General features: G+C 37.7%; 2 protein-coding genes across 3 annotated transcripts in view; one reads left to right on the forward strand and one right to left on the reverse strand.

The window, feature by feature from the left end:
- The window catches only part of LOC136858203 (RNA helicase aquarius), a 686,829-nt gene that overhangs the window by 169,636 nt on the left and 494,330 nt on the right, over positions 1 to 22,863 (forward strand). The gene's annotated exons all lie outside the window — the stretch shown is intronic.
- mthl5 (G-protein coupled receptor Mth-like 5) overlaps positions 1 to 22,863 on the reverse strand; it is a 35,497-nt gene that overhangs the window by 3,502 nt on the left and 9,132 nt on the right. The window contains exons 3-5 of the mRNA XM_067151884.2: positions 9,913 to 9,991; positions 7,262 to 7,431; positions 3,862 to 3,997 (exon numbers count right to left, since the gene is read on the reverse strand). Coding sequence (XP_067007985.2) covers positions 3,862 to 3,997; positions 7,262 to 7,431; positions 9,913 to 9,991 — 385 coding nt within the window. The remainder of the gene's footprint in view (positions 1 to 3,861; positions 3,998 to 7,261; positions 7,432 to 9,912; positions 9,992 to 22,863) is intronic.

The raw sequence follows: 22,863 nt of genomic DNA on the forward strand, positions 1-22,863 counted from the left end.
ATCTTCATTTATATTGTCGTGTTGTACATTCTATTTGTTTTAATACTCTCCATATTTGTTATATTTTTTTTTAAATATATGCCGTATTTAAAAATTATATTTCTGTTAATTATTTAAATGTTGTGGTTAAGTGTAAGAGAGGGCCTTGAGCCCTAACTTCACTATGATAAAGACAAATTGTACTTGCTTGCTTACTTACATAGGTACTTATGAATTTCAAGCACTCAGAAGTTGTACCTTAACTTTTCCTGTCTTAAAATACCTCCTCTATGTACAGAGGTTAACAAATTGAATAATCACTCATGATCTGGAATAAAATAACCACTGTGTACATACTATTATTTAATCCTTCAGTTCTTTTAATGTTATCTAAATAATCTACTGCTGCAGGACTGAGAGGCTCAGGTGGTAGAGTACTGAGCCCAAGTTGATGGGTTTGATTGTGGTATCATAAGTTGCTGAAATATACTACCCCCCCCCATGTTGGCAGATTTACTACCATGTAAAAGAACTCATGTGGGATAAAATGTCAGCACCTGAACTTCTCCAACACCTGTAAAAGTACTGTAGTTAGTACGATGTAAAACAAATAACACTGTTTTATTATAGCCTATTGCTAGTTATACTCTACCAACCCAGCAGAGGTATAGTCTGATATGTGAAGGGCAGAAAAAAGTCCAACATCCATGTCATATGATGTTGGCATGTAAAAGACCTCTGGTGACACATTTAATGTTTTCCTGACAAAATTAATTAAAACAGACATAGATCACCCAACAGAGATCCAGTCTGATAGAATAAAATGGAGTGTTGAAATTGATACATAGGCAGCCTGGATGGTATCAAATCAAAATGCCTGCACACTGGAGCTAAGGCCATAGATTATTATTATTATTATTATTATTATTATTATTATTATTAGTTATATCATGATGTCCGTGGTTCTGAGAGGGAAAGAAGCATGATGGGTGAATAGCTGGACAAAGCTTGAACCAAAGTTTAAATTTTGCCAATAATATCTACTGAAAAATATATTCCTTTTCTTATTGCTTGGGTAAACTGACACAAACAACAAAATCTATATCAAGAGGAATATTTAACAAGGAAAGTTTAGAAGCTCAGAAAATTTTTACAGGGGCGCTCGTAAGCTCAGAAAATTTACAATATGGGGAGAACGCCCGAACAAATAAGTCAATCGGAGAAAGCAGACCAGTAGGTCTTATAAATTTGCAATTTATAAAGGACTAGTCTTTACATAACTGAGGGTAAATAGAATAGATACAGTTCAGAGAAAGAAGCCATAATTTCTAGAACATACAGTAGTTACAAGGGACGTGTCTCAAACCCTGGAACTCAATTTACACTTATACATTAAAACTCCCTTAATTGGGTCAGAAAATTACATTAATGTTAATAGCCTAATACCACTGACACTTGAAGCAACAAAACATTGTGCTTTAAAAATTTAATAAGGTAATACCTTTGCTACCCTAATCTTATGGGCAAGCTGCACTCGAAGAAGGATCGAAAGATCTAGAAAGTTTACAGAGACCAAAGTCCTTACTACATGGCCAAGAAAAGAGAGAAGAAAGAGATATAAAGGTACACCAGAAAGGCAGAGAACAAAATATGAATAATGGAGGCTGAAACTCTTTAAGCACTCCAGTATTTAAGATTAAAGTAAAATCTGACTGGACATAAGGCCCAATGACATAAGAGTATAAGCCATTCTACTAAGGAAAGCAAAACTAAAGTCCGAAATAAAGGTTGATATGAATTTAGAAAATAGAAAACTTGGTCACCCAAAATGCCCTTGCTGGCGAAATGTAGTGTTTACAGGGCACTATGTTTTCTGGTATGGGCTAGAGCAATTTGTTACTTTCGTTGATCTGTCTCAGTCTCATCCTTGGCTTTGACAATATGAAAGTGATTTGACAGTACGAAAGTGACCGAGATATGAGCGATGCTAGTAATGCCATTCCGTATACAGCCAGTTCCTTTTATGAATGGTGTGAAAATATTGCTCATAGGGTAGGTTGGTGCATGCATTTCAGTGGGCTTGACAGACTGATGTACAATAGCAACTTCTGGCTCTGTCAGGAAAGCAACAGGAAACTACCTCACTCCTCATTTCCCTAGTATGCTTCTTCAGTGACACCTGGGCAATCTATGATAGCTTTTGGTGGAGCTGTGGAGGATCAAGCCAGCCTTCAGGCTGAATACCTAACATACATACATACATACATACATACATACATACATACATACATACATACATACATACATAGTCACCCAAAAGCAAATTGAAGAAGGGAAATGAGGGTATACACTTGTGCATCCTTACATTTCACAAATCCCCATTAGGAGTGAATAATATTAAGTCCTAAGACTGCTTAGGAAAACATAGATTTAAGTTAAAGAAAAGGGAAAGCAAAATAAAGTCGAAGTAAATGCAGGTTGACCTAACTGCTACATGTTAATGCTCACATGGATTCAATTTCTGTCTTTACCTTGTGCCGACACCATCTCGCACTGACCCCCCCCCTCAGCATTTCCCAAGGGAGACCACCTCAGTTACATGGCACACTCAAAGATACAATGGCGATAGACCCTTACCTCAAAAAATTCATAGCTTTTGTATTGGGCTGGCAGTTAGTTCTAGAATAATAATATCGAGTGTTTTCCAATTGGTTGAATAAAATTTAGTAACATAAATTTGATAGGCTGTTAAACTTTATAACAGTGCTGATAACTTCAAAATAACAAATAAACAATTGAAGGGTGATTAGGTTACCAAAGTTCCAAACACAAACATTCCCAATAATTAGTTACACTACTAAATACAAGGTAGCACTAGAAAATTACTGCTAGGGACATCTAGTTAACAAATGCAAAACTACTAGCATATAGCAAGTTTGTCTCTGACAGAGTACACTACAGCCACACAAAATAACAGGGATTCAAATTTCACATCAGCTTAACTATTATTATTATTGTTGTTGTTGTTGTTGTTGTCGTCGTCGTCGTCGTCATCATCATATGCTTTACATGCCGGCCCCACAGTCTCGGGTTAATGAGCCTGCCTCTTACCCAGAGGCACCAGGTTTGATTCCTGGCCAGGTCAAGGCTTCTTGATGGGAGGGTTTGAGGTTCACTCAAGCTTACTTGAGAGGCAACTGATGACTATCTGACAGTGAGATAGCAGCCTTGGTCGAGAAAGGGGATTCATTGCGCTGAGCAGCGGTCAACTGGTAGGCCAAGGCTCATCAGCGTTGTATTCTTATGGGTTTAATTTTAATTTTTTATATACACTACACAGAGGTGTTAAAGATCACAGTAGTTGAGAACTATCTACTGGGCGAGTTGGCCATGCGGTTAGGAGCCTGCAGCTGTGAGCTTGCACCCAGGAAATAGTGGGTTAGAGTCCCACTGTCGGCAGCCCTGAAGATGGTTTTCCGTGGTTTCCCATTTTCACCCCAGGCAAATGCTGGAGCTGTACCTTAAGGCCACGGCCGCTTCCTTCCAACTCCTAGGTCTTTCCTATCCCATCGTCGCCGCAAGACCTATCTGTGTCAGTGCAACGTTAAGCCAATTGCAAACTAAAGTTGAGCTCTATGACATATTTTTCTATTCATTATTCAAAATAAAGTTTGGCTGTTCTATAGAGACAAATGGGTGGTCTAAAGTATTACACTTACCACCAACTTTAAAAAGTATCAAGTAAAACCCTCTATCTTGGAAACAAGTATGATGGATAACACGAGTGCACCACTGATGTTGCATTAGAATAAGTCAGCTGTGTAATATGATATTAAAATCTATAGTAATTTGCATTCTACAATAATGTTCAAATATTCTTACCTGAACTTCATTTTGTGGTGAATCCGCCCATATGTGGGGATACGATTAATAGCTTGCCCTGTCGTAAGGTAGAAGAAGATGTTGACTAGGATCGTAAATGCAATTGCAGTGAAAAACACGGCAATACCAAGCCAACCTGAACAGAAAGAGACTTAATAAAGACAAGATCTCAGTCATTTCATTAAAAAATGTCTTATGTCACACAAAAATTACACATAAAATCTGTATCACATTGTGCTAGCTATCACAGCAGCTTATACCTAAATGTGATAGCAAGTACAAAAAAACTCTTATCATGTGATTTCGAACTTGTAGACTTTTTGTGTGGAAGCTTAGGCTTATATGTGAGATTGCAAACACAACTGAGACTCAGTGTACTGCTAATTCTTGAAAAAGTATGAGGGAAAATAAAGACAATGTAGGAATTTTAGAGAAAGGACTTAAAAGAAAATCTTTGAGATATTGAGACAGTGAACGATTTAGAAGAAAATCATGATCCAGTTTTTATTTTAAACGTGGTCAGAAAGCATGTGTGTGGAAAAAATAAAACCTTGTTTGTGGTTTAGTGGAATAATTACATTTTACATTCATGATAATAAAGTTTACAGAATTTTCATAGGCAGAATTTTTTCCAGAGAAGTAAAAGATTGATCGTATAAAGTATGATATTACTGTATTTATTCATGTATTGACCACACTTTTAGAGGAAATTTTTATCTGACCACATCATCAGACTACTACTTCTTTAGCATTTGTCACACATGTTTGTGAGGTCCGCTGTTTTGGCTCTCCATTGCCACTCTACACGATCGTGTGCCTGATCAGGGTGCAGGCCTATAACCTTTGAGATCTTCGTGCAGGGTGTCAAGCCAACGCCACTTGTCTTCCTATCAGCCATTTCCCATCTACTTGTCAAGTAAAGCTACTCTTTGCCACTGTTCCAGCTTGTGCTCGAAGTACATGCTCGTAAAAATGTAAGCGGCTTCTGTAATCTTTTCAACAATTGATGCCCTCCATATCACCTACAAACTTCGTCATATGTGACATGGTCATGCAATGTCAGTCCAGATGTCCACCTGAGCATGTTCATTTCCATGACAGCAAGTCAAGATGCACTTCCTTTGCAGAAGAGCACCATACGAGGCAACAGGGTAGACTACAGAACATTATATTTTTTATTTGAGCTGATCTAGAATCTTCTTATCGCGTTAAGCCACGCAGTGCTCAAGCAGTTAGATTCTACAAGACGGTCGTTCCAGACTTGGACTTGATAATGGACAGTTTTATCGTTAGAGGCAAACAGCAGATCGTCAGGATAGAGTAGAGACTAAGGTGCATTTTTCTGCAGGTGTCCTGTAACGGTGTCCATTACTGTGATGAAGAGAAGAGGAGAAAGAGCAGACTGCTGATGTACTCCCACAGAAACAGTAAAACCATCCAATAATCCAGCAGCTGATTGTATCAGACTCTTTGGATCATACTATTCTATAGTTAGATGTTAGCTCAGACTAGGCCCAACGCTTAAAACTATGGAACGGTGACAGACCATCGTGACAGGCTGGCCGATGTAATTTTGTCATATCTTAATGGCTTAATGTCAAAATATCTAAAAATGACCACATCATCCATACTCGGCCATTAGTTACTTGTGATGTAAAACCCATCTGGTGGCCATGATTGTTAAGGCATCATGTCTATATGGTCTGACACCATGGTTAGCCAGTTCGAGTCCCATTAGTCAAAAAAATACCATCAGAATGTTGGCCGGCAGCAGTATAGGAGAGCTGGTATACAATTTATAATCACTAGATTGCATGCCAAAACCCTGGTTTCAATTCCATATCCCTCTACACTGTTCATATGGAGTAAGGGCATAAGACACCGTTGATGGTGATTCGTCCATCAAATGGAGACATTAAGCCTTGAGCAGACTTCTTGGTATTATTTGACTGGAGTAGGCTATGTGCCAACAAAGGGTTTCTCCCTCTTCCTACCTCATCACACCTCCTAACATGCAAGTCACCCATGGGCATAAAAATGGAAAGACCTGAATCATGGAAGCCAAATATGTCCTTGGACACTCCCGGCAATAATAGCCATATGCTAAATAAATAAAATATATAATGATTGCAATGATTATGCAATAAATAAATATAAATCAATCAAAAATAACAATAATCCACCCCCCTACGTTCCTCAATGGGACTTCTAAACCCCCAAATCTTGACAGATTTTTTTCCATGCATAATTTTGACTGACATAGGTTTCATCTAAATGAAATACGTGTGGCAAAGTTTCATTAATTCTTAGGAGTTGCATTATTATTATTTTTTTTAAATTATTCCAGCTGAAATATTCTCCCGTCGTTGCTCTTTTTATACTGTACTTGAAACCCATGGATTTGAGTATTACTCACAATGAAATTACTCCCCCACGTAAAGTTTATATATTTCTGTAAATCAGCCAGTATTGTGTTCAGTGTCTGTATTCTCCCTTTGCATGACACTCAAGAACAGTTCGTCTAATATCGTCTATATCAAAGCCGTCAACTGTATTTATTACTGTGCTTCTTTTGATTTGCTTATGCAGAAATTCAAATGACACTGTGCCCAATGACTCAAGACTACCATTACCTACCTTAACAATATGCTAAGTAGTTCACATGTTAATGTTATAAACTTCTGACACACCTATGTTGTACTTTAGACACTCCTTACCAAGGGGTCTCATTTTCTGCTTCTTTTAGAAAATATTCATGAACATTACTATCTTTTGGCCTTGACTATGTATTACTTCCTTTTTGTTTGCCATTCTGGAGTTCTGGCAGCAAACAAGAAAACAGAAAATGGTGAAGAAGGAACAGAAGTATAAATTGAAGTTGCACACACAGTTACATGCAGAGCAAATAGCACAATACATTAGGCAATGGTAACACTATAACAAACTCATTAAACTTATTGGAAAACACAAACTTATATAGACGCTGACTAAAGTAGAAAGAGTAGCAAGACACTTGGCAACACTACACAAAGCAAAGTTAACACAACTGCCTCAAGAAGCAACTGAATAACTCGCAGCACTACTGCAATCCTGCCTGCTGCTGATTGGCCCAAACGATCGCAGAGGGGAAGGCAGAACAAAGAGTAGAAACATCCTATAGCACCGGACAAGCACAAGGAATAAGAATGAAATGTTGCAGTTCCAGTGAACTTTTCTATTTTTTAAGCCCTAGATACTGGCATTGTATTATTTCTCCAGCCATTAATTCCAGTACCATCTTCTTGAGTGACTTAGAGTAGATGTGCAACTTTACATTAGAATCTCCTTATATTATTATAGTTTATGAAATATGTGCAAATAAAAAATCAATACTGTTATTTGACTTATAGAAAGCACTTACCTACAGTCCGTTGCATCAGTGGGACGGGTGGACCTTTAGGTATAGTTGTATCCAGTAGAAAATTGGCAAATAGTGCAATGACTGATATGCACACCGTAGTTCCCCATGCGTAGAATGAGTAGTAGCAATATTTGCGACCATCTGTGACCCTTAAGAACACATTTCGAGACCTGCAAAAACAAATAATGGAAATAGAAGTGAAAGGAAAGAGATGCACTGACGTAAAAGACTTTGGAACAGCATAATACAACAGAATCTGGACTGGAAAGTGGGGATGGATGCAGAATGTTGGAGAGACAAATTGGAGTGTAACTACATTTGGCTAAACCTACCTACATCTGGATAAGAAGAAATAAACCAATGAAAACTAGTTTATTCCTTTGCTATTGGTTTTATGTCGCACCAACTTAGGCCTTAATGACGACTATGGGATAGGACTGAAAGGAATTGATTGAGGGAGTTAGCTGAGTGTTATGAGTCATGTAGCTGTTTGCTTGCATTTGGGAGATGGTAGGTTCCAACCTCACCATTGGCAGTCCTGAAGATGGTTTTGGTGGTTTCCCATTTTCACATGGAAATTCTAAGTTCCCATGGAGGGAATTAGATTCTTTTCCACCAATAGAGCATATAAAAAATCAGATCAAAAATTAGATGGATGGCTTGTCCGGCGTTTGCTCTATTAACCAGCGTTTCGTCTTAGGTCTGACACTAGACTCTTCAGAGTGGGATGTGTCAGACCCCACCCACTGACGCTGGGGTGTATGCAGGTGAACTTATCAGAAGCTCACTTATGAAGCACAGTCTGATAACTGCATACGGGAGATAAAAACTCCACAATGGAATTAATGCCCGCCTAGCAATTCCAAATGGAAATTCTAAGTTCCCATAGAGGGAATTAGATTCTTTTCCACCAATAGAGCATATAAAAAATCAGATCAAAAATTAGATGGATGGCTTGTCCGGCGTTTGCTCTATTAACCAGCGTTTCGTCTTAGGTCTGACACTAGACTCTTCAGAGTGGGATGTGTCAGACCCCACCCACTGACGCTGGGGTGTATGCAGGTGAACTTATCAGAAGCTCACTTATGAAGCACAGTCTGATAACTGCATACGGGAGATAAAAACTCCACACCGGACAGATACTGGGGCTGTAGCTTAACCTCTTCAGTGGCACGCCCAAGAAATTCTTGGGTGGCACACGCTTGCCCATAATGTCACCGCCCGAGAAATTCTCGTTTAGCTGCAATGTTCATTTCGCGATAGCCCAATAATTTCTAGGGTACTGTAATCTCTTTGAAAAATGTTTTCCAGCATTCTCAACAGATGGTGGGAGGGTTTCCAGCTGTATTCATGAAGTCTCTGGCCTAAATATGCCTTATCTTCTCCACTTTACATATACAGTCTCTGGCCAACTGACGAGGTAAACAGAAATGGTGAGTGCAAAACGGAGGAGATGTTTGGAGACAAAATAAGGAACTACATCGAAGATGAATCTCTAAGTGACATTAGTATTTCTGATAATAGTGATAATGATTCTATTGATTCTTCGGATGATGACCTTCTTAGTATTTCTAGTGAAAGTGAAGAAGATATTACGTCAGAAGCTAAGGTGATGGTAGGAAATGTTGAACTTACATTCTTGTGGAAAAAGTGTAAACCAGGGGATAGTGGGCAACCTAATATAATTCCATTTAAGGAAAATCCTGTTGTTAGGGTTGGATCATTACCAGAGGTGAGTGCGATTGGCTGTTTTGAACTGTTTCTAAGGGATGAAGTTGTAAATTTGATTATGACCAAAACAAATTTGTATGCTAAAAGTGCATTGAAAAACTTGTAAATAAATCTCCACATGCAAGGGCACAGTTATGAAATTCGGCAGTTTACTGCATTGGTGTTGTTGGTGGGAATAATACAAAAGTACCACTTTCGAAAGCAAAAATACACGGGCACAATTTGCCATTTGAAGAACCTTGAGGCTTTTCAAGGTACTCAAGCATTGGCTAGTAGCTTTTCTACTTTTTAGGCTGTATTTGTAGCTTAAATTATGTTAGTTTGTTTGTTTGTTTCATAATTCAAAGGAAGAACAACATTCAGGTTTTATTTGGGCCTAATTGCAAACAGTATTTCATATGATTTTGAATAATTCCTAAACTGTGATTTGTTCGGTTTCTGGTTGCAAATAAGCATATTCATTTTAACTAAGAAATATACAGTACTATAGAGACAAGAAATTCTCGAAAAATGTGACCTTTCTTCTTACACTCGTCTATACTTTCTTGGACTTTGCACATCTAGCCTCTTCTTTGTACTATGTTGTTTTTGTGTTGTTGGTAGATGGAAGTTGTTTTTCAAGTGGGAAGTCTGGGTAGTGTTAAGTCACTAGACTTAGGAATTATGACCATTTTGATAAAAATAGCTTTAGTCCCACTCTTTGCAAGAAAAATGTTCACAAAGTGCTGTGGTTGACAGCACTGTTCACTTTGGCTTGAGGTATGGTGAGATTCTAGAGATTTTGACTGTCGGCCTTGAGACTCGAGCAATAAGAATTCCCATCCCCAATGCTAAGTTTATTGTGTATGTCTACCTCTTAGTCCCATTGTAGTATAATTTTGCTCCAATTGTTGTAAATTATAACTAAAGGTCAAACTTACCTGAATGTTTTCCAAATGTAGTAACCAAGGCTATTAAGCCATAGAAAAGATGCTGTGAGACTCACATGATAAACAACATCTGAAACAAATAACAGACAATGCACTTAAAACAGATTTATTTGATTTTAAATAAGCATCAGATCCATGCATTAACAGCTTTTCTTGTCATTTGAATTGAACACTAACCTCTTTTTGTGACAACATTATGAACTTTCTAAATTTCAAAATAGGTAATCTACTGAAAGCAAGCTTGATGGGGGTCTGTTTCAGTGGCATGAAAATTATGGATATAGATTATGTTATGCTGACAAATTATGTTGAAGAGTAGCCTGTGATATATTAGACCCTGAAAAGGAATGGGAAGTGCTGTATAAAAAGTCAGAAGATGGAATGCCAAATTAAGTGTAACACGATTAGAGCAGTTTCATATTTCTAGTACTTGGGCTGTCTATTCTCCCAGGATGACACTACAGTGTAAGGAACAGAATCAAGTTGCAACTTAAACTAATCCACTTAGTAAGGTGAAATTCTTTACGTTTCGCAGAGAAGCATTAAGGAGCCTGATGTACGTCGACCTGTCTTGGCGGAGAAGGCAACTGATCACCCGTTGCTTTTTCTGGTCTGCCGCGGCCATTGTGTCATCCAGGATTTAATTAAGGCTTGCAGGACTGTAAACCAGGCTTTGTTTACCCATTCAGATTCCTGGTTATGGTTGAAGCTGTTGGTGTGCTTCAGGATTTTGGTGGCTTCCTTTTGTAGCCGGGCATGATAAGATCCAGTAGTTGACAGTACTTAAGTTCTCTGCAAAACGTAAAGAATTTCACCTTATTTTCTTGACACTGCATAAGCCCAAAAGAGCCTATTTATGTCTGCGTTTTATTTATTTACCTATTTTTGCAGTTTTTATAACTAAATGCATATTCTGGCATATTTATTCATAAGTATATATTTCCTACGCATTTGGCAATATGTTCTACTTCTTCGATGTCTCCTGCCCACATTTTCAATCCCTAGCAAATTCTATTTCAAGACAGGAAGTCCCCAGTCATTATGGACAGCAGGGGTCTGGAGCCATCAGGTTATCGTTAAGCCTCCTTTGCCCCTACACTACTCTGTAAATAGGAAATTTTACCTGAAATTAAAATGGTCTGTCAAACTGTAAGACATAGACTGACAGTGTGGATTTCTTGTTTTAACGTTTAAGACACATCCCACAAGTGTGAATATTGTTACGTTGAACCATATAGCAATGGAGGCTTTCACGCCCAACATTACAAATCATGTCAGTATTTTCCGGGCTTGTAGGCTGTGGTCCAGGAGCATGTGATGTTCGTTACATAGCCAGCGTCATACTTGATGCATTAAAATGTTTTTAATTTTAATTTTGTGTGGCTATTTCTAGCTGAGTGCAGCCCTTGTAAGGCAGACCCTCCGATGAGGGTGGGCGGCATCTGCCATATGTAGGTAACTGCGTGTTATTGTGGTGGAGGATAGTGTTATGTGTGGTGTGTGAGTTGCAGAGGTGTTGGGGACAGCACAGACACCCAGCCCCCGGGCCATTGGAATTAACCAATGAAGGTTAAAATCCCCGACTCGACCGGGAATCGAACCCGGGACCCTTTGAACCGAAGGCCAGTACGCTGACCATTCAGCCAACGAGTCGGACGCATTAAAATGTGATCCATCACAATAATTTTTACTGACAATGGTTCATCTTGAGAAAACTAACAGTGAAACACTAGCTAAAGCTTTTAATGATGCTGTAGTGCTTCTGTGGTCTGATGGCATCCAGTATGATAAAATGTATCTATTAATTACAGATGCTGCACTTTATATAGTTAAAGCATGCCGGGGGTTGAATGTTCTGTATAGTAAGTTGATTCATTTAACTTGTTCAGCACAAGGTATGCACCATGTTGCTGAAGCAGTAAGGAGTATTTTTCCGAATGTGAATAGAGTAATATCATCCGTGAAGGTGTTGTGTGAGTTTATGCCACTGATATGCCGCTACCTTCCGCAGCAGTGTGCAATTAGGTGGGGTACTTAGCTGGATGCAGCATGTTGTTTTGCAGACAATTTTGAGCTTATAAAATCGGTCCTTGAAAAGCTAAACAAAAATGATGCTATTTGCATTAGTGTGTCTTTTGATGCTATGTGTACAGAGGAAGTTTAAGGTGACCTGGTATATATTAAATCTGCTTTTTCTTAAGTTCCACATTCTTGAAGTCTGTGAGAAGGTTGAGAGTTCTCCTAGGGAGCCAGGGAAACAAGTTTTGGCAAAATTATGGAATGTCTCATAGAATCTGGAGTATGATAAACTTGTGCAGATAAGTAGGCTAATGTCCTTAGTGGCAACAGAGATCTGGAGCCAACAAAGAAGAATTTTCATTGTCGGACATTGTGTGTTTTAAATATGCACCTGTAACCTCTTCCAACGTGGAGAGATGCTTTTTATGATACAAAACTCTTTTAGCTCAAAATAAACAGGCTTTCCTGTTGAAAATTGAGAAATTTACATTTGTTTTTACATCAGTTAAGCATATTTAGGTATTTTAGTAGCAGTATAAGACAAAACAATCGTCATTGTAATGCTAAAGTGGAGAAAGAAGCCTCGGCCTGTGATGTAGTTTTTCTTTTGCATATGGAATGAAGGGAGAGTGTACTGTGTTTTTTTTTTTTATGGTAAGCTCGGGCAGTTTCATGTATGGCACTGAATGACATAGGTAAAGTGTTTTTCTTTTGCATTATTTTGTTCTAGACGACAGTCAGCTGGCAGAATTAGTGGTACATTCCCTTTTGTACATGTTACCACTTGGAAAATGTGAAATCCCTTGTATTTTGTGTGTATATGTTCCATTGTGTGTCTTACATGTGAAAATACTGTTCTAGTATTTTTGTCTCTAAGTTGCTTACGAAAACCAAATAGCGAATGTTAGTGCATCTGAGGGCTATTCACAGTAAAAGGTGATGCCGTGTTTAGCTGTCTAACTGCACAGTTTATGTAGGTGTGCCGGGGAAGAAATTTAATTTACTTTTTCCGTCAATCAAGCATATTTAAGTTTTCTAGTAGAAGTATAATACAAAACAAACACTGCTATGAAAGGGATCTTATCTTCCACTTTTTAGAATAAAATTAGAAAATGGCAGGTCGTAAATTCGAAGTCCCGATTCTCATCGTATTAAATCTATATAAAGTACCTCACTTATCACATTACGAATTTTTGCTATTGCCGCTTAATACGATCACATTTTTCCTAGCCCTGGAAATGTTATTTGTCATCTCTTGTGGAAGGAATGTGATTTCCAACTCGGGTCAGAGCCCTCGCCGCAGTTGCATGATAACGGGAAAAGGTCTTGAATTCTTGAACTTCACAGGATAAATTGCACCTTTGGGGAGCAAGCCATTAGCCTCAGAAATGCTCAGTTTTGCTTGCCGGTTAACAGTACAGAATAACACAATGAGCCTGTTTGTGCTTGTACTTTGCATTCCATTCAGAAGTCAGAAATGTATTTAGTGTTTAGTTGTACAGTGAAGTGTAGCGAATATTTATCGCGCGATAGCCTACACCTGGAACCTATTTATGTGAAGTTGACCAGCGTGGTGCATACTTGTCTTGTGATAGCTTAATTATGGATATGAGAAAAGTCGTGAAATTCCTTACTAATGAAGACAAAATTAAAGTCTGTCAGCAAGTCGACTGGCATACATCTTCAAGCGCACAGAATTTGGTGTGAATGTTGAAACTCTCACCTTCCAGTTTTGACTCGATCACTCAAATCGGTCTTGGTCAGTCGAAGTTTCGTTCAATTCAAAATGACGGCCAAAGTCATTCTGTTGCAGTCAAACATGGCCATGTACAACCTCCAATTCATTGTCTAAGTGTGTGACCAAAAAAAATGTTTAATAATCAACTGGTCTGAAATAAAAGGCTTCTTCTAACATTTGTTTTAGAAAGAGTGCGATCTGCAATAATACTTTGATATTTTTATTGGACCCGTTCAAATGTTTTCATATTTGTTGTTTGGTGTTTTTAACACTTTTCAGTGCACTATTATTTTATAAGCCCCAGCGGAATAAGTTTTCATATTTGTTCTCTCGTGTTTTTCACACCTTTTAATACTCTCTTCTCATAGAGTTTTCACAGTAGGCCTATCCATGGATATAAGACGTAAAATCCCATTATGTCGGGAAAAATCGTATCTAGTGTTTCCATATCCTTGTTGGATAATTTTTATTCATGTATTCAATAGTACGTTTTCTCGCTTAACACTGTCTTTTTCCTTGTCCCTTGCAGAAACGTCTCAACGAGGTTTTATTGTATTTGTGTGTCGCGCTATAGATATGATGTACACAATTCTAACTGCAACTTGGACTCTTACCAATCAGCCTAGGGATCCCGAAAACTATGGATTCAGCATTCCTCTCAGTCATTTTGGACAGTTTCTTTTTCACCCCGTCTGAACCCCTATGCGGAACTGAACTTCAACTTAAACGGCATCCAAAGGGGTGCTATGGGTATTTCTTTCCTGATAGTAAGTCATATGTGAACCAAGTCTGGTTGACAGCTGTGCTGAAATATACACACATTCATCCTTAATCTTGGCCACTTGGGACTTTTTTCACCCTCTTCTCACCCTCCACACTGATGAAGCTGAACATGGACTTAAAACGGCATCCATTGTGTCTGTTCTTCTCAACGACCCCAGAAACTATGGATTTGACACTATTTTAGATTATTCTTATGTGCCACCCGTTCCCCACCTCCATCCATAGAGGTGCTGGGGGTGCACAGTGGGTCAAAATCGAAATCTAGGAGGACAAATTTTTTTTTTCATAATTAAAAAATCATATTTTTTTTTTACTTCTACAGCATTCTCATATAATTCCCGCGCACTATTCTGGGATATAAACACATCTTGGTGTAAATCTGTCACCACTGTTCGAGCTGGAATCTTATCTCCTGCGCTGTGCGTTCGTATCTCGCAGTCTGAATTGGAGAGTGAATGCATGTGGCCGTGGTTTGGTTGTCTTTGAGGTTTAAGATTGAACATGCAGCTGAAGGTATGATCTTTACATTTGTAACGGGTTTCAGTTATTAATGGGCGTAATTGTTACATAATTTTAGCTATATTTCCGTCATGTAATATTTAACTATTATTTTTATAATTATATTTTCACTTAGAGTTTTAGTATGTTGCGTCACTGTCTACTTAATGTTAAAATGTAGATAAAGTCTTGCAGTTTACGCCTGTTATAAGAATTTTTGCATCTTTTTGCAACTTACTTATTTTACGTTTTAGAAGATGCCGCGCAACCAGTTCTCACACGTTTACAACTGTTTGAAGCACTGGGTTCGAAGATTGTGTCAAAAGTGGAACTTTGTGACTTAGTCAAAAGTAAATTAGGGATAGACAATTGTTCTGAAGAGATAACTGAATGCCTACAAGGAATTCTGATTGGTTAAAAGAGAAGATAACATTTTTGAAAATTGTGTATGATTCTAAATTAACAGAACATTTAAATCCTCCTACTCCATCCGCATCAAAAGTTGGAAGGCCTAGAAAGCTTTTTCATGAAAGTAGTGAAAAATCAAAGAGACGAAAAATTCAACCGCTACTCTCTGCACATTCAGAAAAAGAACTTATTCATGCCACACAAGTATCATTGCACGTCTGGAAAACGAGATGCTGCAAAAATGGTTAAAGAAACTCTTAAGTCTTCACATGGAGCTACTAAAATTAAAAAATCCTATATATCACCAGCTGTAAAATCTGTACCACTTACTGGTGAAGAGGCTCTATCATTCCTTGTATATAACAATTACAGCAAAAGCCAATATATGAATAGGCGACTTGAATGCAAAAATAAGGAACTGTAATATTTTCCCACCTTAGCATATCATTAGAGAAACAAAACAGATATGCTATCCTCCAAGTGAATCAATAACAATAACAGAAACATCAGCCACAATAACATTGCAATCACTGGTCGACCATACAATTGAGCACCTTGCAGTAGTTCAGGAAGATGTTTTGAAACAGTCTTATTTCTAGCAATGATACAGTTCATATTATATTAAAATGGGGGTGCGATGGTTCAAGCGGACATAGTCAGTATAAGCAGAAATTTACAGATGATGACGGCAGTGACACTGATATTTTTGTAGTTCCAGTTGTTCCATTACAAATGTATTCTTTAAATATAGAAAGCAACAAGGAAAAGAAAATTTTATGGCAAAACCCACGACCTTCTTCGACACGATTTTGCAGACCTCTTAAATTATTGTTTGAAAAGGAGACTGTCGAATTGACTAGGCAAGAGGTTCATTTAGTTGAAACTGAAATAACGTCCCTCCAACCAAGCAAAATAGAAATTGGTGATCAATACATATATATTAATCAAAGTCTATTGCTGACCATGGTGGATGGAAAAGTCTGCAATTCTATTACAAATTCATCAGCACAGAGGTGTTATGTGTGTGGTGCTGGTCCCAGAGAAATGAATAGCACACTCACAAAAACAGTTTGTCCTGAGGAGAGCTATAAATTTGGATTATCTACCCTCCATTGTTGGATCCGTTTTTCTGAATGCCTGCTACATATATCTTACAAAATAGAAATTAAGAAATGGCAAGCAAGAAGGGATGAAGATAAGACAAAAATATAAAACAGAAAGAAAGTAATACAAAATAAATTTCAATCAGAAATGGGTCTGCATGTTGACAAACCAAGTTCTGGAGGCATTGGAAATTCGAATGATGGCAACACTGCTCGCCGGTTTTTTTGTGGATCCAGTCTTGGCATCCAAAATTATGGATATAAATAAAGAGCTAATAAGACGTTTTTCTATAATTTTGTGTGCTCTTTCTTGTCAGTTCCCTATAAATACACCCGCTTTCAAAACCTACACCCAGGATACAGCAAAATTGTATCTAAATCTGTATCCATGGTATTATATGCCAGTCACTGTGCATAAAGTATTAATTCATGGTGCAGATATAATTGATTTTTGTATTATACCTATCGGGTAATTGTCAGAAGAAGCCCAAGAAACATGTAACAAAGATTTGAGAAAATACAGATTTGGACCTTCTAGGAAATCCTCACGAAAACATAGAAACGAGGTCATATTACATATGCTGCTGATATCTTCGGACCCAATGATATCTCATAAAACCAAAATTCAACATAAAACGAGAAGAGCATTATCCAGTGAAGTATTACTACTCCTGAAAGAACCAGATGTACCAGCTCATCATGAACAGCATGAGGCAGTGAATGACGATGATGCTTCAGATGACACGTGATGAGTCATCAAGGTCAGGGTCATAGAGTGATTAGTGATAGTGACTAAAGTGCTGTATGCAATTATCCGCAATTGCAGTCTTCCAAATTAAAGGTAAACTGAGTACAATCTATTGTAGTTTATTGTAGTTTAGGCTCTATCCAACTCCTAGTCACAGACAATTTCTTGCATGTGTAGATGTAGATGTAGCTTAAAAAAGGTCTTAACTGATGTTTATTATGAAGTAAACAAATTATATACATTGCTTTCACTCTAAATTCATGATTAAAACGTAAAAATAATTTTGTCCCCTAGATTTCGATTTTGACCCACTGTGGGGTGGTTTACACCAACAGTGGTTTTCTCCAGATAATAATTATGCCGATAAGAATATAGAAATGTGGTTCCCAAAATAATAAGTATCACAGCAGATTAATGCTAGCTATGAGTTTAAAATGTTTGAACAGAGTCTCTCCTTGGCCTTGCCTACATTCACACATGTGCCTACTTTGAACACCAGGCCTGTGCTCTGCTGTAGAATCCTTGAGCTGACATTGCCATGGTTACAACCAGCCATTTCTTCATCGGATTCCTCAAGCAGGGTAGTGTAACGCCAATAATTCCATGACGGTTGGTTTTAGGGCCTTAAAACGTGGTTTTTGGTCCTGCAGGGATTTGCTGACTTTTGTTCTTTGCATCATGAGGCTTAAAATGAGCTTTATCCCATTCTTGTATGACATATTCGATATTTAGTTTATATTTGCCCATATTAAAATGCCAAAGGACCTAAACCTAGGGAATCTAGAGGGCTGTTAAAAATTTTTGTCAACAGGGTCATAAAATTACATAAAATTAGCTTCATGGTCCGTATCGCACTTCAATAGATTCACAACTATTTATTTATTTATTTTCCACCTAGTCGATACAATGATTGCCTAAGGCAATTTAATGGTTAAAAGTGGTACATGTTTTGTATATTATCAACATCTTCAGCCATATAACACTGTTTAGATGAAAAATACATAAATTGACAAAGTTTGTAAGTTGGTACTGATATAAAGGTGACGTTGCAAGATCCGCTCCTAGCTCACTCTCCACTCATTTACCCATTACTTGTCTTACCAGAGACTGTGTTATCCTTGTGACAACGTTGGTAATTATACTCTGAATTTGGTAAGTTGGTCACGTTGCAAGATCCACTCCTAGCTTGCTCTCTACTCATTTACCCATTACTTGTCTTACCAGAGACTTACATGCCCTCTCCTTTACCTCCTTACTACAACCCTCTCCTCATCACCATGAAAAAAGATCTGTAAACTTTATTTACAACCTCGTTAATGTGATTACTCCAATGAAGATCTTTCTTTATATTAACACCTAAGTACTTACAGTGAAATCCATGAAGTACTTTCACCCCATCACCACAGTAATTAAAACTGAGAGGACATTTTCTCTTTGTAAAACTTACAACCTGACTTTCCACCCCTTTTTACAGTCATATCATTGCTGTCCATCTTGCAACATTGACAAGGTCTTTTTGTGCTCGTTCACAATACTGCAACTTATTTACTACTCCATACAGTATAACATCATCCACAAAAAGCCTTATGTGTGATTCCAGCTCTTTACTATATATCTGATGTACTGTACATAAGAAAACAAAGGTCCAATAATTCTGCTCTGTGAGTCCACTGTTTTAATCATGACCTATTCTAATTCTTGAGTTCTGTTTTCTAGAAATTCGGCCAACTTTTCAATCACTCTTTTGTGTAGTCCAACAGCCATCTTTTTCATCAGTAGTCTCCCATGATCTATCCTATCCAAAGCCTTGGATAGGTCAATAGCAATAAAATCCATTTGACCTGAATCTAAAATATCTGTTATATCTTGTTGGAATCCTATATAAGTTGAGCCTCACTGGAATAACCTTTCCAAAACACAAACTGCCTTCTATCAAACCAGTTACGTATTAATACTGGAAACGTGTCTGTTATAATCAGAGAGAATGGTTTCTCAAAACACATGTCAAGGTGATTAGCCTGTAATTATCCACTTTATGTTTATCACCCTTTCCGTTATACTCGGGGGCTACTATAGCAACTCTCCATTCATTTGTTACAGCTCCTTCATACAAACAGTAATCATAAATATTTCAGATACGGCCGTGTATCTCAATTGTCTTTAGTATATACCCAGAAATCTTATCAATCCCAGGCTGTTTTTCTAGCTTTTGCTTTTATATCTTTTTATGAATGTCTTTATTATCATGGTTAAATTTCAGTACTTTTCATATTAGTTACCTTCTCTACGCGGACTTTATCCTTACATCCAACTATCCTTGCATACTGCTGACTAAATACTTCTGCTTTCTCTATGTTATAACATACACAATCCCCTTGTTCATTAATTATCCCTGAAAAGTGCTTTTTGGAACCTGTTTTTGCCTTAAATTATCTGTACATACATTTACATTTTTCCCTAAACTTCATAAGACTCCCAGTTGTGTTTTTCATCACGTTATTCATAGCTAACTTTCTTCGTAACTTAAATTTCCTCGTAAGTTCCTTCAATCTCGCCTTACATTGGCACCAATCCTAACTCTATTTTTTTCTAACCTGCACCTCCTTCTTAATCTCTTCACTTTTCTAGTATGTAAGTCTGTCTTTGACATTCAAAATTACTATCTATAAAGTAATTGGAAGTTCTAAATGGACTATTAATATATCTTATGAATAAAAGTTACACTTTCCAGGTTATATGCTGCATTCTAGTGGAATCAAAACAGGTATTGTAGTATTTCCTTAGAACATTGCGTTCAGTTGTAGCTCGGAGTTGCGTACTCTTGGGAAGCAATGTACAACTGTCCAATACACTGGAGTAGGAAGATATACCCCAACTTTAATGTTTATGCTGGTGTCTTACTCATTGTGACAGAGAAGGCTAAATTTAGAGAAAATTGCCTCCATTCAAGAACGAATGGTATATACAGGGGCTAAATCTGTTCTTGGATTAAAGCACTTTCTCCGTGAAGCTGAGTCCGCCTGATATTCTTCATGAACAATATTTTTGTGCAGCTTCTGTCAATTCAATCGTGTTCCATTGCACAAACCAGCTTTATTAACTTCATTATCATTATGGAGTCAGTGATAACATATGTTATTTGGTCACCTATAAAAATATTCAGAACCTATCGGTTGATGATGTTAAACTTGTTCGTTTCTTGGGCAAAAAAATTTCCACTTTGGAAAAAATTGAACTCTGACTTGGACGAAAAGAAGAACCTAGTGGATCTCGTACAGTATTTTGTGAAATACTGTTTTGAAATATCTCAGTACTGCCATTTGACTGAATTCTTGGTTTTCTAGTTTTAGAAGCCATTCACTGAGTTTAATTCTTCATTTTGGGCAATAAAGTAGAATATTTAAATCTTGACTGGGTAACATCTGTTCTGTAACAGTGAGGAATTACTGCCAGACACTGGCTGAAGCCTGCACTAAGCAAGATCACATTTCTAGCAAAAAGGGATTTGTTCATTGTAAGTAGCTGGCCTAATGTTGAAAGACCATGGAGGGGAGCCATACTGCCTCGTCCCATATGATTAACTCATTTTATCTCATTTACTCCGTGTCTTCTGACATTCTTATGTTACACGTAGAGCCCTTTGGATTTATAGTTGTATCTCTGTCTTTCCTGTAACTTAACTTTACTAAGTTCAGCTTTCTCCAAACACTTCATTTTAGCTTCAATTTTTTGTCTCTGTAACTGCATATTTTATCTTAACCAATCTTGTCTATGTTTACTCTTTTCATCTTCCTTGTGGAGTTCTAGTGCATTGCATTTAAAAACAAATTGATTTAACACACAAAATTCATACAGCCTTTGATGATCGAGAATCAAAATGATGTGATATATGATAGCAGGAATGGAGAGGGTGAAGCCCAGTGCTGGCACAGAGCCTACTCTTGTTTTAGAGCACTAAGGGCTCTTCTGAAGGAGTTACGTCTCCATTCGATGGACGAATCACCATCAACAGCATCATATGCCCTCACTCCATATGACCACTGCATACAGGTTTGGAATTTAATTAAGGGTTTTGGCATGCAATCTAGTGATTAAAAATTGTTTACCATCACCTCCCCTACCCTGCCAGCCAACATTCAGATGGTAAAAATATTCTCGACGAATGGGACTCGAACCGTCGGATGGTCTGAGACAATAGTTTCATGCTTTCACACTCACGGCCACCAGACTGACTGCCTTATTGTCTGCTTATAGATAAAGATACTCTGTTTTCATACTCCAGAATGCTTAAAGAGAGTATTTTTCACTAAACAGTTCAAGAATGACGGCCATTCTTGCATTGTTCCTGCAACCCATACCTTGTACCAGTTTAAAAGTCTGTCAAACATTATCGTTTTCACAATATATATATGTGGAAAGAAAAAGATGCCTTACTCATTTCAACAACATGCCGATAGATATAGCTGTGTACCAATGTCATCATGGCATTGAGACAATAACTTCGCTGATGGAAATGTATTTTTCTTTTAAAAAGTAGAAAAGTCATGGTCATGAGAGGTTCATTGTATTTTTCTTATAAAGAAGACATAGAAACCTATAACTGGTACCAATTTCAGCTGTTGAATCCTTCTCGTTCTCTCAATATTGCTGTGAATGACAGGCAGAATTAAGGATTTTATATATGTAGATAAGTCTTTATAATTCCTTACCACCTTTAAAGGCACATACCTGTTTTCACACACCTAACAATTGCTTTAAACCTATCCCATATGCTTCTTAGAAGTGAAGCTTCCACGGTGTGAAGAATTATTTAATTTAATTTCCGGGTTGAACCGTGTTTTAGTTGTCTGTACATCACGTACAGTTTGCCGACGTTTCAAATACATTGCAGTATTCTTTGTCAAGGTGACTGAAATACCCCTACTCGATCCGAGGTAATCAGTCTCCCAGGCAGCCCCCACTACCTGGCTGTGACACATACCTTCCAGAATACTCACAAGACAGCCAGGGCTTACGTCAGCCAGGAAGGCTAGCATATAAAAGGCCAAGGTCAGGGCCACTCTAGTAGTGTAAATTTCTGCCTGGGAGACTGATTACCTCGGATCGAGTAGGGGTATTTCAGTTGCCTTGACAAAGAATACTGCAATGTATTTGAAACGTCGGCAAACTGTACAGGATGTACAGACAACTAAAACACGGTTCAACCCGGAAATTAAATTAAATATCCTATATGCTGTTTACATTTTTATTAAGCATTTTCCACTGATTGTAATTACTCTCCCATGCCTCTTATCAACTATATGGTATTGCTCAATAGTCCTACTTTTACAACCTTCCCTTCTATATCATTTGTTTTTAACCACAACAAGTACAGCTTTATGATCACTTGTATCGTCTGTCACTTCAATTTCTCTATAGAACTCGTCGGGTTTTATCAGCAACATGTCTACAGTATTCTTCCCTCTTGTTGGTTCCATCAATTTCTGATTCAGCTGTCCTTCCCAGATTAATTTATTTACCATTTGTTGTTCATGCTTTCTGTCATTCGCATTTACCTTCCCAGTTATTATTTGGTAAATTGAGATGACCCGTTACAATAATGCTCCTCTCTGTCATTCTCTGCATAGCTGATTATGTTTTTGAAT

The sequence above is a fragment of the Anabrus simplex genome, chromosome 1, assembly GCF_040414725.1.
Source record: "Anabrus simplex isolate iqAnaSimp1 chromosome 1, ASM4041472v1, whole genome shotgun sequence".
In the NCBI taxonomy this organism is placed as follows: Eukaryota; Metazoa; Arthropoda; class Insecta; order Orthoptera; family Tettigoniidae; genus Anabrus; species Anabrus simplex.